The sequence below is a fragment of the Thunnus albacares genome, chromosome 23, assembly GCF_914725855.1.
Source record: "Thunnus albacares chromosome 23, fThuAlb1.1, whole genome shotgun sequence".
NCBI lineage: Eukaryota > Metazoa > Chordata > Actinopteri > Scombriformes > Scombridae > Thunnus > Thunnus albacares.
The window spans coordinates 6619872-6637733 of record NC_058128.1 but is presented as its reverse complement, the minus strand read 5'-3'; the positions used below and the strand labels follow the sequence as shown (position 1 = coordinate 6637733).

At 39.5% G+C, this 17862-nt stretch overlaps 2 protein-coding genes across 2 annotated transcripts in view; both read right to left on the bottom strand.

Moving 5' to 3' along the window:
• The window catches only part of nrip2 (nuclear receptor interacting protein 2), a 32022-nt gene extending 26653 nt beyond the window's left edge, over nucleotides 1-5369 (bottom strand). Inside the window, exon 1 of the mRNA XM_044343803.1 lies at nucleotides 4768-5369. Within this exon, the coding sequence (XP_044199738.1) occupies nucleotides 4768-4923 (156 nt within the window). The 5' untranslated portion in view covers nucleotides 4924-5369. The remainder of the gene's footprint in view (nucleotides 1-4767) is intronic.
• A 2520-nt stretch (nucleotides 5370-7889) lies between these two features.
• Nucleotides 7890-12912, bottom strand: klhl42 (kelch-like family, member 42). Its single transcript, XM_044343987.1, has 3 exons — nucleotides 11726-12912; nucleotides 10824-11017; nucleotides 7890-9302 (listed from the first exon to the last, which is right to left on the bottom strand). Exons 1-3 carry the CDS (start codon nucleotides 12487-12489, stop codon nucleotides 8848-8850), a joined length of 1413 nt encoding a protein of 470 aa, XP_044199922.1. The 5' UTR covers nucleotides 12490-12912; the 3' UTR covers nucleotides 7890-8847.
• Nucleotides 12913-17862: the final 4950 nt, after the last annotated feature.

The window sequence follows — 17862 nt, the reverse complement described above, 5'->3', positions numbered from 1 at the left end:
CAGTGGATTTTGTCCTTTTCATGCTCACAGCTCCTCTCACTCTGCAGTACAACATGGCTGGAGTGATGCTGCTTGATGCTGCTTGATGATGATGCTGCTGCTGCTGCTGCTGCTGTTGCTGCTGCTGCTGCTGCTGCTGCTGCTGCTGAGACTGAGAGGACCTCAGGCTAAAGAGCAGCAAAACAAATTCACTCTTACATAACAGGCTCCAATGCTGAATTACACACACGTCAGGACAGGCCAGCTAGCAGAAATTAAGAAGAAGAAAGACGAGGTTACAGTTTAAAGGTCTGCACGCAGCTCGGGCTTTCTCGGGAGAGGATAAAAATCAGTAGATAAAAAAGTAGATGCATCATTTTTTAAAATAATTTTATGTAAGGGCAGTGTGAAGCAGACCATTGATTTAAACACCAAGAAAACAGCGAGATGTCAGTCTTATCCTCATATTTGAGAGGCTAAATTGAGCGACTGTCGATTCATTTTGTATCAATTAAATGACCAATTACAACAACACGGTTTTGGAATCAATTGAATGATTTCAGGAGTAAATGTTGGAATCTGGATTTCCAAACTAAGTATATTAAGCCCTTTTTAAGAGCTAAACTAATTGCTTTTTCATTTGAAATTACAAATATTTGCATATAGGCTTAATGAGAAAAGGGAATATAAAAATTATCATTGACTGTCAAAGGTCTAACATTTAAGGCCACAAGCCAAAAAGAAAAACAGTATTTTTTATCTAATATAATCAGATAAAAACATTAAGATACACACTGAAAAATGGAGACAACAGATTGATTTGTAGCCAAACAGACGACAGACGTACAAATGCATCTGACAGTCATATCCAGATGATCTCATCTTTTGTCTGTGAATGTTTTGTATGCAATGCATCTCAGAAACTCATGCTTTCTCTTTCTTTTAGTGTATCCATATCTATTCAGTGCCTGACTGATGTTGCTGGCTGTCTGCAGAGAGGAGATACAGGCATGATGGCAGAGTGCTGGCAATTTCCAGGTACTCCTTGCTCAAGTTCCCAAAGCTATTCTGACATCAAAAATTTACTTGTCACAGATTCCATGTAAATCTCGCTGTGCTCCCTGTGGCCACGTCTGCGCCACAGATTGGGTTTCTGATAGCTACTGAGAAGAGCTCCGTTCTGTCGTCAAAGAGAAGATAATTGGTATTATGATAAGAGGGTCTCGGGCCCCTGCAGGAGATGTTGAATCCCAGGCTGCCAGCAGATGAGTTGTACATTAAGCTCCTTTAATGTAATAGAGTTTTGGGGAATCTCATCTCCGCTTAGATTATTTTTTCCATTTTTTCTTTTATTGTGTTTAGATGTTTATTGGAGTCATACCTGCTGCCCCCGGCTGCCATCACAGGAATAAATTCAAATTAAACAACCAAATACGTGGTTTGACAATGTGCATTCCTGAACGATGCATAGGAACCTTTTTCTAACATGATGCCTCTATCAGCAGTAAACAACAGGACATTTGTCTGCACTTTCCAACACTGCTACAAATCACTGTTAAAAAATAATAATGTTTTATGATGTGACAACGCTGTGGTTAAGGTCTAGTTAGGTTTAGGCACAAGAACCACCTGGTTAGGTTTAGGGGAAGATCATGGTTTGGGTTAAAATTATCACTTTGTTAAGGTTAGGGGACAATTGTAGTTACTGTCCTGATTCATGGTTAGAAACAGGAAACAAACAACAGTCTCCTGTGGCAAAGTCCAATGTTGGGTTATAGCCTCCATCCACCCCTTTCCACAAATGAGGAAATTCGTCAACATATATGTATCCTGTCATCTGAACTGCACCACTGCTCCAGGTCATAATTACTACGACCACTAGGTGGCATCTGTCACTCAAACGTAACTACATGTTGTTTTTGGGCAGCTGACATCACGACCTATTGTGTCATTTTTCTTGGGAGGACGACATTTACTAAAGTGCAGCTGAGGCTGATGAGAACGTCATTAGTTTTGGAGGTATTCAGTCATAAACCAAAGTATTGAACAAATTGAAATTTTGGCCTGATAATCGTGATAGATAAAAAGTCAAGAGATCACCAAAGATATTACATTTCTTTTTGAGGGGAACATGTATGTCTGTACCAAATTTAATGTCAAAAACAATTTCATTTTTGTGCTAATCAATCCAGTAAGTGATGCTTTCTTCTGTGAACACCTCAACACTTGAGCCCCTTCAACTGTTTAGCACTTTGTTGATTGTTGCACTATTCTCTTGTTGTTACGCACTTGTCTACTTCTGTTCTTGCTCACTTTATAATTTAAAAAACCAACAACAACCTTCTGTCTAGCACTCTTTCTCATTGCATTTGTACCTGATCAGCTACTTGAGAATTTACACCTCTAATGTTTGACTTTCTTTCTTCGATTGTAAGTCACTTTGGATAAAAGTGTCTGCCAAGTGAAAAAATGTAAATGTAGTAGATATTGAGATATGTCATATGGATACATGACTACTGCTGGTGGTGCTAGATATCTAGAAGATATCACCAAAGTTATAACAATTCATCCTGAGGGGAACATGAATGTCTGTATGACATTTTAATGGCAATCCAACAATTATTTGTTGAGATATTCCACTCAAAACCACAAATGTGAACCTCAATAGCAACGCTAGAGGAAACGTAAGGGGTTCACCAAAGTTATTAGGATTCATCCTCTGGGGAACATGAATGTATGAACAAAATGTCATGGCAATCCATCCAGTTGCTGTTGAAATACTTCAGTCTGGACCAACCGACTAACTGACAGACCAATCTGTATCCATAGAGCCACTGCTAGCTAAAAAAGCTCTGAGAAATTGGTATTTATACCTTAAATGACATCTGGTTATTACTGCGAGACTTGCAGTTTTTGAAATATGTTATCTCAGACAATGAGGTGGGAAAGCCAAAGCAGAGAAGAGAGTGAAAAATATATCTATCACTAGATTACAGAACAGTCAAAGAAGAAGCGGGGAGGTGGTGGGATGTTTTTTTTTCTAGCAACAAATGTTGGTTTTAAAATCTGGCAGACATGAATGCACAGTGTGATATTCGCAGAGCACAGAGCGCTGCTTGTGCTGCTTCCCGGTGCCAGAGTGATTTTGTCGAGGTTCTTGGAAAGCTCTGGGGAATCTGGGCAGCTGCCATCAAACCAACCAAAAACTGTGTCAAAGGAGAGGTGGAGCAATAAATTGTTCACGTTATTACAGGGAGTTCCTCCAGAGTGTATAACAGCTTCAGTTTCAGAGGCTGCTAGAAGAGGAGGAGGAGGAGGAGGAAGTGCAGAGGTTGTGTATCACACTGTCTTTCACCCCATATGTCAACCCTAAATTGTGCGTGTGTGTGGTCTGTCGTAAGCTACTTTTGGGGACAAATTTCAGACTTAGGACCAGTTAATTGGGAACGGCTTGTCCAGTTGGCGACAAAAGCTGTGTCCTCAATTGGGAAAAAGCTGATTTTTGGGTCAGTGGTTAAGATTAGGGTTAGGGTTAAGGGGGGGTTAGGGTTAGGGTTAGCCAAGTAGTGGTCATGGTTAGGGTCTATGCTAGTCTATGTAATGTCCCCAAAAGTGACCATGGTCTGATATGTGTGTGTGTGTTCCTGAATGTATACTGACATCACACTCTATTTCAGAGCCCCTGCACAGAGTACTGTAACACGCTTCGACAAGACATTCCCTCCCCTTCATGCAGAGTGCAAGACTCTGAATCTTTCATGACCCTTCGGATGACGTATTTCCTTTTAAAGGCTGCACTTACTTTCTGGCATACAATATATACAGTAGCAGCATAAAAGCTTACAGGAAACGATGGTCATACTCATGCATTAGGAGTCAATTAGCTCTAGGCACTGACAATTATTTTCATTATTGATGAATCTGTCCAGTATTTTCTCCATTATTCGTTTGGTCTACAAAATGTTGTCTGAAAAATGTCCAAGGTGACATCCTCAAATGTCTTTTTTTGTCCTGACCTACAGTCCAAAACCCAAAGATGTTCAGTTTACTATCATAGAAGACTAAAGAAAATAGAAAATATATGCATTTGAGAAGCTGAAATCAGAGAATTTGGACAGTTTTTCTTAAAAAACGACTCAAAAAGATTAATCAGTTATCAAAATAGTTGGCAATGAATTTCCTGTTGATCGACTAATCAATTAATTGCCTAATCATTGCAGCTCTAAATAGCTCCCTATGCATGAAATTGACATTGCACAATCGACAGCCAGGATGTACTAGAGTTGGACACAATTAGTTGGTTAATTGACAGAAAAACAGTAATCATTTTGGTTTTTTTTAAGCAAAAAATCAACAGTTTTACTTCCTTCATGTGAGGATTTGCTGCTTTTCTCTGTTTTATATTGCTGTAACCTGAATATCTTTGGGTTTTTGACCAATAAAAAGGCCTTTAAAGACGTCACCTTGGGCTCTGGGGAAACTGGGACATTAATTTACTATGTTCTGACAAGTTTATAGACTAAAAGATTAATTGATTACTTGAGCAGATGATCCGTTGTCAAAGCAGCAACGAGGTGATTAAGTACCATCTTTCTCTCAAACGTTGCCAGACATGCTACTGGACGCCGTACAATTTTGACACCTATTTCCACTCAAACTCATCCCTCAACAACTCAGTGAAGCACCTTCCCACACAGATATCAGCCTCTCCAATCAAATAAATTACAAACTAACTGCCTAAGCGCTCATTGATCGTCTCTGAAGGCATTTTCCTTGGAGTCCACTCACCAAGTCTTTAGACGTGCCCAGTCTCTTCAGCCCGTCCAGGGGCAGGAGGTCAGCTGAGTCCTTGTGTGTGAACTGGGTGGCCTGCTTCAGACGCCTCTGCTGGTGCAGGATGGCTTTATCCCGGATGACTAGCTCACCTTTCTTCGCCTCACTCATGGTCTCAGACTATGAAGCAGTTTTAATAGGGTTTTTTTTCTACTATAAGAGCAGCAGCAGCAGAATCTTGACAGACAGTAAGAGAGAGAGAGAGAGTTGATGTCTGTGTTCCCACGATGCTGTATAGGTCCTCTTTAAAGATCCTTAGCAACAGAATAAACCTGCAAATTTTTGCCTCTTCCACCCTGCTTTGCCCTTTCTGAAATGCTGCTGCTGCTGCTGCTGCTGCTGCTGTCCTTCCCTCAGGGCTCTCTCTCTCTCTCTCTGTCTGTCTGTGCAGTCCTTGGCATGTATTTGTCTCAGCAGGTTTAGGAGCTATATTCCTGTCCTGGATGCTGATGCTCTTCTGGTGTAGACATGCATCATCTTCCTCAGGATGTCAAGATCGGTTCTGTCTCTCACACACAGAGGGCTGTGCGAGGCTGTTGGGTAGGTGTGACTGAGAGTGAGTGAGTGTGTTTTTTTTTTTATTTCCCCTCCCCTCAGTGCCGTCTGTCCTTGGACCTCTCTCTCTCGCTCTCTCTCTCTCTCTCTCTCTCTCTCTCTCTCTTCCCCCCCTCTCTGAGCCCTCCTCTTTCCGTCACACACTCGACACAGACGCATGCTCACTTCCGAATACAGCTCACATTTTCTCAGTTTGACTCTCAGAAAAGGAAGCATAAAGGGAAAAAAAAAGCAAACACTCTTAATTATTAATGAAGAAAAAATAAGGAGTGATGCACTGTGTCAAGAACAATAGTGTTGGTAATGCTGAAGTTAAAAAAAACAGGTGCTCTTCAAGAATAAGGATGGATAAAAAATAAAAAATAAAAGGTTAATCCATGATTTAATGAAGGATCTTTAACTTATAAATAAAGCCTCCACCAATACCATAGACTTTTATTAAAGGTAAGCTGGACAGTCATTGTGTTTTACATTCTCACTCTTAATTATTAAACCTTCTCACTCCACTGCAGTGTCATCTAAACGCTGAGTGAAACGGTTATCCTTTAACATCAGATCATCTTGTCTATCTAGTTATTAAAAGTGATGTTGCAGCACACTCAGTATCTCGTTTCTAATCCTGATAGTTTGCCAACATTAGTCCCTCGGAGCGGTGATTGGCCTCAGCTGCCCCGCTGTGGAGGTGTGAGAGATATCACTGTGATCTGACCCCTTACAGAGGATCAATCTGGACCGCTGATGGCCACAATTGATTTCCTCTGCCTCCCCTGTGGTAGCTACCGTGAATTAAAGAATGCAATTTCTACCATCCGTCCGTCCGTCCATCCATCCAACAAAAAACTATGAATAATCACATCTATCCGTGTTCATGACCTCCACATGATGACACATTTTTTATAACAGTGATGATTCAGCCTACAGGTATGGGAGGTGTCATACAATACAATAAACTGTGCTCGTGTCCTCACTGTCGAGCCATATCTGGAATGGAATTGCATTTTAAACACTGAACAGATTTAATATCGAATTGAAAGAGTTTTGATATGTATTATTAAAGGAGGGAGTCCTTGTGAAGGTGAAGTGGAAAATGTGCCTGCTGAGATATCAGTTTGTTGTTTTGTTTTGTTTTTTTTTAAAGCATATGCTGCCCCCTGCTGGTCATTTTTCTTGGATTTTGCAGCCTGAACTGACTCAAATTCTGCCAAACACTCTGTATATTTTGTATCTCTAAAAGCTACACAGCTCTGGAGGTGTTGAGTCAGTCACAGTTCATAGAAAAGAGAGATATCTTTTGGGGATGTTCTTTATGGAAGGTGTATTCTGATGCTGATGCTGATCACACTCTGGATACAGAAATTCTAAAAGAGACTTATTTTAATGATTTGGGATGTGGGATGATGCTATTTTGATAGTGGAAAAATCATTTAAGTCATTTGTCAAATGTTTCCTCGCTCCAGTTTCTCAAAGATGAGGATTTTGCTGCTTTTCTGTTTTATATCACTGTAAACTGAATATTTTTGGGGGGGGGGGGTTGACTGTTGATCTGACAAAACAAGCAGTTTAAAGACATCACCTCAGTCTCTGGGACATTTCATGGACAAAATATTCAATCCAATCATCGGTAAATCAATAGATAATGAAATTCACAATTTTTCACGTCTGTCTTAAAACAGTCAGGAGCCCAAATGAACATTGACATGTTTTTCATGCTGTAATCATTCCTCCTGTTCATACTGACCATTAGAAGATCCCTTCATAATGCACTTACAATGTAAGTGATGGGAGACAAAATCCACAGTCCTCCTTCTGTGCAAATATGTATTTAGAAGTTTATTTGAAGTTAATATGAAGCTTCAGTGTCCAAATGAGTCAAATCAAGTCAATATCTATTCTATCTATTGCTATACTTCCCCTGCAGCTGAACTGGAAAACATTGTGGACACACAGAGGGAAAATTTTACCAAAAAAAACTAACTGTGGAAAATATTCATTTTATTTGATTAACTCAAGTCTACTGAGACTTCTGTGGTATTAGACTCTAAATAAACTTGTTTACTTACCACTTACCTCCTAAAAAATAAAATTTTCCATCTGAAATGTAGTGTAGACGAAGTAACACAACCTCAAAATTGTACTATACTTTCTGTAACTTTCCGCCACTTTTCATTTGCCTGATGCTATAACTTTCCCAGCTCCAGAAAAATCAGGAGCAGGGGATTCAGACTCCCTACAGGGGGCAACAGCAGGCATCCAATCGGGGTCTGAGGGGGAGCATGAATATAGATTATCTGGGTCGTTTGTACCAAGCTTTTCCTGGGAAGGAACAGAGCGCAGTAACCTCCAGAGAGAGGGCTCACTCTGGGGTCATATTCCCGGTCACATGGACTGACAACGAGGCAGATACTGTGGGAAGATGTCACATCAAACATTATATACATCTTACAGCCTGTCTTCTCAGTGGATGTTGAAAAAAAAAACGTCAAAAGACACGAGTGGAATGAGGATCAATGACACAAAACAGACCCCTGAACATCATCTTTATTGTCATGGCCTAATTTTCCAAAGTGTCAAACATATGAGTAACGCAGAGAGAAGCTTTAATCCACCAAATAAAACATTGTTAAGTGTTGTATTTACTCAAAACTCCCAAGAGTTTCAGAAAATAATCTCTATTTGAGGCGTGTATTTTCATGTCTGCATACACTAATTATTCAACAGAAGAACTGAAAAGTACCCTAAATCTGCTTCTAGCACAGAGGAAAAATAAAACACAGCAGTTTTGGTCAGTTGCTGGCAATGTAACAAAGTCTTGCTTTTTGTGCTTTTTTTTTTTTTTTATTATTATTATTTTTATTTGTATCAAATTCCTAACTGAGGTTGCAGAAGGCACATGTGCATCGTTTCATTTCATGGAATTGCGCATTAAGCTTTGCTTAGTGTATCTCTGAAAAATAAAACAAATGTGCAAATAACACATGAGCCAATAACTTTCAAATCCCATGAAACTGGCAGTGTAAAACCAAAGCCATTTTTCATGATTATCTGCTATGTACAGTACACAAAGACAAGAATGTGTTTTGTTTCTGAGATAATTTAAGGTTGGTAGTGAATTAAGGATAAATATGTAATGTGTCAATGCCATATTTGGAGTGTAAACATCAGGAATATTGCGGCCTATAGATGTAGAAGCATGCTGTTATGATGCTGTTGATCTACAGGCCATGGCAATTCATCAGTGTCATACTTGTCAATGTAGCTTTTGTATTTGCATCCACAGCAGTATGTACAATGGTAGTGCGTTTTCTGAGGCACAGAGGTCACGAGGCGTTCAACCTGGCAACCACACACTGTTCCCACTAATCCCACAGAGCCACATTCTGTGCAAGAACAAGCAAGCCACGCTCTGGCCAATATTAATGCTGTACGGGCTTCACTTTCCCTGTTAGTGTCCCCTGAAGTTCTTCCCATCAGCCCCGACGATCATAGCGTGTTAGGGAGGTAAAGCGAACACAGCAGCATGTTCTGTCCCAGAGCCGGGAAGCGCCTGAAGGCCTCCCAGGCGTCGGAGAAGATGTTATACTTGAGAAAGACGCGGTGCTCCAGGCTGGTGGGCAGGCTGACGTCCCGGCTCATGATGTAGATGCCGTCGTTGTGAAGCGTGCACGTCAGGTTCAGGCCCGACTTGGACGTGTTCTCCTTCAGCTGGATCCACTCCCCGGTGGTGACGTTGTAGGACTGCACCGTCAGCACGTCCTCCGTCTGGCTGGGACGCCGCTGCCGCCGACCGGGCTCCAGCTCGTGGGTGTAGCCACCCACCAGGTAGATGGTGTCCTCCACTGAGAGCATCTGCTGCTTGCGGATGTGCGACGAACAGGATCGAAACACCGTCCAGGTGTCGGAGGTGGGGCAGTAACAGAGGAGGTTTGTGTTCCTGTCTGTCAGACACGGGAAAAAAAAGTTAATCTCAAACAAGCAGAAGTGATAGGTTTTCTTTTTTTACCACCAACTTGTAAAATATAGCAGCAAGAAGTACCGCAACACCCACTAATGCCAAAGCCCTTCAAATTAAAGTTATATAAGCAATAATACACAACAAGGTGTCCTGATAACAAACACAGAAACAGAAGCAAAGAACGCTGCAGTGCAGAGCGGTGATAGTGGTAAGTTGCTGTTGTTGTTGTTGACTGGTGCATCAAGATATAACCACTAAAAATACAGTTTATAGGATTATTAGAGGACGATGGGATGATCTTCCAGCAGCAGGTCGGCACAGAAAAACGGCCTCCAAACGAACTGTATGGAAGAGTTTTGAGACTCAAGTTGGATTTAAATGTTCAGTCAACATTGTTATAACAAATTTTTGTGTTATTCCTTTATTTTTCCTGCATGACATTTTTCATTTGAACCTTTTCGACCCCCAAAAATTAAGCAATGTTTACTGGTGACACCCTAATCACAGATTACAGTATGTCCAGTATGGACAACGATTGGTGGGCGGTTCAACCAAAGAGTGACTTTTTCCACCCTGGTGAAGATCCTGTGAGGTCGAAAACAGTCTGCATTTTAACAATATGTTTAACTAAATAAAGGCTTTTAATACAACTTCTCTCCTTGCTCTGCCTGTCTTATTTTACCAGCCATAACGAGGGTAAAGGTATTTCACAAGAAAGAAGCAAAAATTAGAGAAAAGTCTGAAAAAACTCTATATAATTTTGTGGAGGAGATATATGTTTTTCTTTCTTATCCTTTTAATCATCTTATGATCCCTCAGATGTATCTTGGGACCCCTTGAGGGGTCCTGACTCCCCAAGTTTATACGTAATACCATGATAATGAGCTTTATCAACTTCAGGATGTAAAAGTTAATAAGTTTTGATAGTTAGTTAGTTGAACTTTATTTAATCAGAAAGTCTCATTGACATCAAAATCTCTTTTACATCAGAAACCTGAGAACACAATGCATATTAACAAAATATCAGTAGAGCTTTAAATTCCCTCAGAGGAATAAGTGTCACTTTGTTTTGCAGTTCATTCCAGTAGTGAGGTGCGTAGCAGCAGAAACCAGTCTTACCCAGTTCAGAGTTGGTATGAAAGAGCTTTTAAAACTAAGTCATGGTTAGTCAGTTTGAATTAAGGATGTTAAATATCTCAGGTAAACATCAGGTATGCTGACACCTTCTGCATGTGGGTGATGATCATCCAGCTTTAATTAGCTGTCATGACTTGAATGTGAACTGTGGTAAATGGCATCCAGTGGTTTAAGGTTGTTGACAGTAGTTCAGTGTATCTCCATAATAATTCAGAGTAATTTCTTATTAAATAAGTAAATGATTAATAGATTGCATTTATGTCACACTACAATCTGAGAACAGCTTCACATTCACCTACGCAGAAACACTCACACACCGGTAACAGTGGAACATTTATACTTCAATATCAACCAAACTATACTCGACCTCTCGCAGTGTATCCACCCATGACGTAGATCATTCCCTGGCACTCGCAGGCGGAGAACTCAGCCAACGGGTCGGGCATTGAGGACACACAGGTCCACCAGTCCTGCTCCGGGCTGTAACACTCCACCGTGCCCAGACACTGGCCTCCTACAGCGTACAGCTTCCCCTGAACCGCCAGCAGCTTGAAATTGGACCTGAAAGAGAAAAACATGACAGCTAACATACGACTGATTTGTGAGAGGACATGTGAACATCTATTTTAGAGCTGCAATGATAAGTCAATTAGTTGCCAACTATTAAAGAACCCCTGACATGTATTAAGACATATGAGAATACTCTGCTTGGAACTATAATGTGCATCTGACTCTGCACATCAGCGTGCAAAATTAACTTTTTTGTCCACTGGCCAAATGTTTAGTGAATGTTCAAATTTTACCAGCCACTAAATAGATTATCATTGTTTTTTTGGCTGGTGAGTGAAGCAAATCTACCAACCATGTTATGCATATTTTACCTGCATTTGGCTGGTGGCTGCTGCTAATTTTGTGCCCTTCTGCACATAAATCATTCTGCACAGAGAAGCTCAAACTTTTAACTTTACTTTAACTTAATCTCCAACTATTTTGATAATCGATTTTAGGTCATTTATTAAGAAGAACATGTCCAAATTCTCTGATTTCAGCTTCTAAAATGCGAATATTTTCTGGTTTCTTTAATCTTCTATAACAGTAAACTGAATATCTTTGGGTTGTGGACTGTTGGTCAGGACAAAACAAGACATTTGAAGACATCAACTTGGGCTTTGGAGAAATGATGTTGATATTTTCTGACATTTTATTTATCAAGACAATAATTGATACTGAAAACAATTGTTGCAGCCCTAATGTGCGCATGTATTTCACCTCTTCTGGTTGAGCGGAGCCACCTGGTTCCACTCGTTCCTACAGGGATTGTAGCAGTGCACCGCAGAGATCTCCTGGCTCGTCATCCTGTATCCACCCACTATGAACAGGTAGTTGTCCAGGACAGCTGAGCCGTACCCTCTGACGTTGATCATGTCTGGAGGCAGGTTGTTTGCAAGCGGCTTCCAGCGCTGCTCCACCTCTCCGTACCTCAGCATGGACCAGGGTTCATCTTGGTCTGGCACGTCCAGGGACAGGCAGGTGAAGTCTCCAATGGCCACCAGGGTGGCAGTGCCTTTCATGCGCATCTCTTTCACTTGCTCTCTGACAGCAGAGGGCAGGCTGCTGAACTCTGGACGCCTCAGCATGGGGTGATAGTAGCAGGTCATGTACTTGAGGCAGGCGTTACGCAGATCATGAGTGCCATACACTTCAGAGAGGCTGTACAGCTCCACGCAGTTGTCCTGCCGGATCTCTGAGGTGAGGAGCTTGAGGATGGAAGTGACCTGCAGGAAGGAGGCGGTCTCAATCAGGTCCTCCAGAGTCTCGTTGACAACCTGCACCTTGGAGGTGTTGATGAACTCCAGGACCAGCTCCAGGCCGGGGACGCTGAGCCCCTGCAGCTGCACACAGTCCTCCGTGGACTCCCGCATGCCGGAGTTGTACAATGCGCGGAAGTAGTCGCTCTTCTCTATTAGCTTCTTTTTATTCACCTCGAAGATTTTGTCATCCATGACGATGGCGATAATCTGGTCAGATGACATGGTGGAAGCTTGGTGTTTTTTCTTGTCTTTCTTTTCTACTGGTGGTTTTGTTATTGCTTGCCCTCCGGAGTAACTCACCGTTTACATTTCACCGGCGAGGGAGGTCTGTGGCCGGGCTATATATGGTAATGTTCAGCCCATAGATCGCCATGGAGCAAGCTAGAGAAGAGCTGCTGCAGCTATAAAGTAGCCCAAAGAGCATTTTCCTCGCTGTAGCATTCCTCCACAGTCCGAGAAAAAGTTTCTCCTGTTTTTTAAAGTTGTTGGTTACATAATGTAAATTATTTCGGACACTGGCAGTAACATTTTCCATTGCATTTTATAAACCTTTAGCAGGACGGTCAGCTGCCGAGCTGTCAGATTTTAACTGTTTTGGTTCTGTGCTCTTTGCGTCATTTCCGGGTCCTCTTCTTCTTCTGTTGCTGCCGCTGCTGCTGCTTCCTCTTCTTCTGGTTTTATAGGCTTTCGGGTGCATTACCGCCACCCACTGATCTGGAGTCTTTATTTCTACCAAACAAAGAATTACAATCAAAACAATAAACAAAATAGTCATAATGAAATAAATAAAAGGGAACCAAATGAAAATAAAAATAAACAAATAACTATTACTAATATTTCTCAGATTCTATTCATTAATCTTGTTGATCTTAAATACTCTAGGAGTTTCCTACACTTGTCACCTTTTTAGATTATTACTGATAGTAGTGAATCATTTAAAGTTGTCATTTAAATCACAACTTTAGCTTCTAAATTGTTAATATTTACATTTATGTGACTACTCCCACTCTTCAAAGCCCTTACCGCTGCTTTATCCGCCTTCTCATTCCCATCACTTCCAGTATGAGCAGGGACCCACACCAAACTAACAGACAATCACATTTGGTGAATTCTGAATAACGACTGTAGTATGTCAAACATAAATCCTCTCAATACCTGGAGTTGCAAAATTTTAAAGTCATTAATGCTGCACATAACTCTGATGTATTTCCAGGTCTAAAACTTATTCACAGATATATATTTGCAGAGCTGTTGTGTTTTGCTGCTACCTGCTGGTATATAGACTAATAACTCCTCATCCCATTTGACTTTATTCAATTATTTGACAACATTTTCTTTTTTTGAGCACTTAATTTATTCATTTTCCACATACAATAAAGCAAAACAGACAAAAAGAAGAAAAACACAAAAACAGAGATAAATACAAGAATGTTGGACAGTTTTAGACCCCCCATATTTAATGAAAATGACAATGAGACTATTTTCTCGATTAATCAATCAGTTGTTTGGTCACTGTTTCCCAAAGCCCAAGATGACGTCCTCAAATGTTTTGTTTTGACCACAACTCAAAGATATTCAGTTTACTGTCATAGAGGACTAAAGAAACCAGAAAATATTAACATTTAAGAAGCTGGAATCAGAGAATTTTTAATTTTTTCTTTAAAAAAGACTCAAACTGACTCAATTAATCGATTAATCGTTGCAGCTCTAATTAAAAGAATAAATATTAGACAACAACGACAGCTGTACTACACAGGAAATGTACACAAGTTATTTGCGCTTAAGGGAAAAAAAATTAAATTGAAAAATTGGAATCAGGTCAGAGTCAACTGGTGTATAAAATGTATCATCAAGCTGCTGGAAAGTAAAGGTTCTCCACATAATCAATAAAGGGAAACTAGGTTCTGTGAGCCTTTCAGATCTCATCTTCTCAATTTGTAGACACATCATGACCTCCTTGATCCATCGTAGAAAAGAGGGGAGACAGTCAGCCTTTCCATGACAACATATTTTCTCATATAAAATCACACAAACCCAAGAAGAAAAAGAAAACAAATAACAACAAAAACAAATACACACGTCGTGAGAGATGGACCTGCACAGACAAAAATAAAATCTAATTGAAGAATTGAATAAAACAAACTATAAATGCATTAAATTGAAGCATAAAACATCATGATAACAGCAGTAAATGGTGTGCCTATGCTACTTAATAGACTTAATAACAGACAATATTTATACATTTGAATAAATTTTATTCATACAGCTCTTTTAAAAGCCACTCAAATTCAGCTTTTACACAGTATACCAACAGTAAAATATGAAATACATCCACTCATCTCAACTAATTACACCTGTTTTTTAAAAAATATATTGAATTACAGTCGAATACTGACGTCTCTCTGCAGCACAAACAACATTATCAGATGGTTGCATATTTATCAGTATTATACCTCATCAAAGTGTGGAAAATATTGCTAGTTTTGCTTTAAACACCAGTGACAGTGTACTATGTAAATTAGCAACAATTTAAAATGCACCACATTAGTTTTTCAGCATCATTTACATACTAACTGTCAACTCACTGAGCACTGATGTGGTGATTTGATGCCTTGAAAGTTGGTTGAAAAGTGAACATTTTTTTGGACCTCGGGGTATATTTTAATAATTTTTCCAGCACATTTTAAATGATTATATCTAAACATATAGTTTGACTTTCTTCACAGTGAGATATGGTCATTTACATGCTGTTGAAACAATGCTTATATGTTACCCAGATGTTAAAAAAAAAAAAAACTTTAAATCTGTCAGTTGCATCTCTTGACCTGCAAATGTTTAAAGGAAAGAATGTCTCAAATTTCACAGTTCATCAGGCATGTGATCTAACTTCAGAAAGATGGTGAATCACCGGGTTTTAAAACCAGCTTTGTTGTCATTAAACATTTCTGCATTCTTTGCTCCTCACGCTCCACAGAAACATGACTCATGAGGGAAGTGTAAGCCTGATGAGTGTCCTAAAAGAACATGCAGTGCTCTCCTGTCAACACCGTCAGTTTGCAAGTGCGTTCGCAGGGTTTTACGCAGAGATTTTATGATGTTTTCATGCCAATGAGCCCCAGCTGAGAGGTGTTACGTGAGCCTTTGTTGCAGGCGAAGCGATTACACTGGACAGTGAAAGGCAGAAATGTTCCATATGCATAATTTTATCCTCCTTCTAGTTCATTATTGTGCTTTTGTTGTCTTTTAAATGTTGCACTTTGAATTGCCTTTGTGTCTTTTTTGTTGCTCTGTCTTTAATATTCATTTGAAATCTTCATTTTCTCACATGATGACTCAATCAGTCAGTAAAACCTGCTGTTTAAGAGCCATTGTTCTGAATCCGCTGGCTTTATTATTTAAATTTGGAAAATTGTAATCATTAAATAAAGACCAAACATTTAAAAAGAATCTAAAAACAATCAGTATAAGTGTGTGTGGAAGTTCTGGTGACAAATGACAGTGACTAAAGATCGACACAATTGTTATATACATATCTGAATGTGGATTTATATTTCAATGTAATACAAAATTCTTTTTCCTGCACCCTTCTTTTAATCTAAACTATAATATCTCGCATGTGACGTGTTACTTTTAGGCTCATCCTCCTCTATCAGAGTTATAATAAGCTCAGCAGCCAGCAAGCCTGTTGTCCATCTCTAGCTGTCAATCAAGATAACGTGTGTTATCACACTCGTGGCGTCACTGAGTGAGTGAGAGTTTTAGCAGCGAGATGAGTGAAAGCACCGAGAATGAACCCGAGTCAGACAGGCAGCGGTGCTTTCACAATGACGGCAGACATAATGCTGGTTGTGTAATAAAAGACACAAGTAGAGCAGAGTGTAAAAACACAGCTTATATTTAATTTGTTTGTGGATACATCAGTCTGTTGTTGGCCTGGGGAAAAAAAGTACATTAGTCATCCATCCCTGACATAAGTGCAGTACTTGAGTTAATGTACTTGGCTGTGTTCCACCACTGTAATTAAATTAGGCTAATAGTAAATCATATAATATATCAAATGATATGTGATTATCAGTGGTTGAATCTAACAAAGTACATTTGCTCAAGTACTGTACTTAATTATTTTCTATTTCCATTTTATGCTACAGTACTTTATCCCATAAGAACCCCGACCCAATTCTCCTTAAAGGAAAATTATGGGGAATATAAAACAGACCAAATGGACCACAAGGAACACATTTCTGATTTTTTTTTTTTTTTAAATTCTACCCCCTAGTGTCAAAAATCTGTAATGTCATGTATATGTCACAACGATATTTCCCTAACTTGTTTTATATGAATTTGTTCAAGAAATATGGTCAGAACAGGTTAAATGTAATACAGGACGTCTTATTAAAGCATCAGAACTGTTAAATGGGTTGAAACTTACCTTCAGTAACAAAAAACAAGCTTTTTATAATAAGCTAATTTTGTCAGATTTGCAGACCAAGCACACTGCCATTTTGGAAGTGATGTCATGGGTTCACAGATTCGCACATTGTCACATGACTGCACCAGGATGTTCAGTAGATGTCACTTAGGGACTTCATGAGTTAAAGTTAAGGATAAAGCTGAATAAGGAATTTTCCAGAGCACTGAAAGGGTTGGTGACACCTGTGTCACCATGGGTTCTTATGGGTTATACTTCTACTCCACTACATTTCAGAGGAAAATATTGTACTTTTTACTCTGCGACATTTATTTCACAGCTAGTTACTTTTCAGATCTAGATCTTATATGTAAAACAGTTTATGTATTTTATAGCCTAGCCCTGTTTATTAATTTAGATTACTTTGTAGAGATCAATAAAGATAAACTTGAACTTGAACTTCATTTTGACATTCAATCCTTTTTGATTCAATGTTGTAATTTTTTTTATATAAAAATATACCACTGACCCAGTATCAGACTTATCTGAAGTGCTGGAGCTGGAGGGGTGAATACTTTTTACAGGCACTGTATATCTGTTTATATATACAAATATAACATAGTAGGGGCATTTTGCATAATGAATAGTTTCACTTTTGATACTTAAAGTACATTTTGCAATTGATACTGATGCAATTGAGCATCTAATTTCTGTATGGAAGTTTTAAATTCTAAAAAAAATGTCTCCTACTTCATTGTAACGTCTATTCTCAGTGTTTGTGCACTGGAGGCTTCAAGTTTCCACATCACATTTGTGTAAATTGAATATTGGCTCCAAACTAGTTGATGTCACAAATCCTGCTCGTAGGACCGCCCCTTATAATCAGATTTTCAATGAGCTCAGAGAAACTTTCCACTTTCAGCAGATGAAAGTTGAAAACAGTCTTCTAGTGTCAAACTCTGCACATACATCATTCTGCACAGTGAATCTCAAACATTCAACTAATGCAACAACAAGAAAAACACATTTTTTGAGTGGAGGGGCGACTTTAATAAACATGTTTCTAACAGGCGAGTTTTAATTTGAAAGCCTGGGCCGGAAATGCAATTAGTGATGTGTGTGAATTGATGCCTGTGTGGGTGGGGAGAGATAGAGAGAGACAGAGAGGGACAGAGAGAGAGAGAGAG

What these genes read in the sequence shown, in the direction of transcription:
- klhl42 (XM_044343987.1), bottom strand. Translation starts at nt 12,489, where the DNA reads ATGTCATCTGACCAGATTATCGCCATCGTCATGGATGACAAAATCTTC. An exon ending in GCTCCGCTCAACCAGAAGAG is followed by an intron (nt 11,018 to 11,725) that starts GTGAAATACATG and finishes TTTCTCTTTCAG; the next exon opens with GTCCAATTTCAAGCTGCTGG. An exon ending in GGGTGGATACACTGCGAGAG is followed by an intron (nt 9,303 to 10,823) that starts GTCGAGTATAGT and finishes CGTGTCTGACAG; the next exon opens with ACAGGAACACAAACCTCCTC.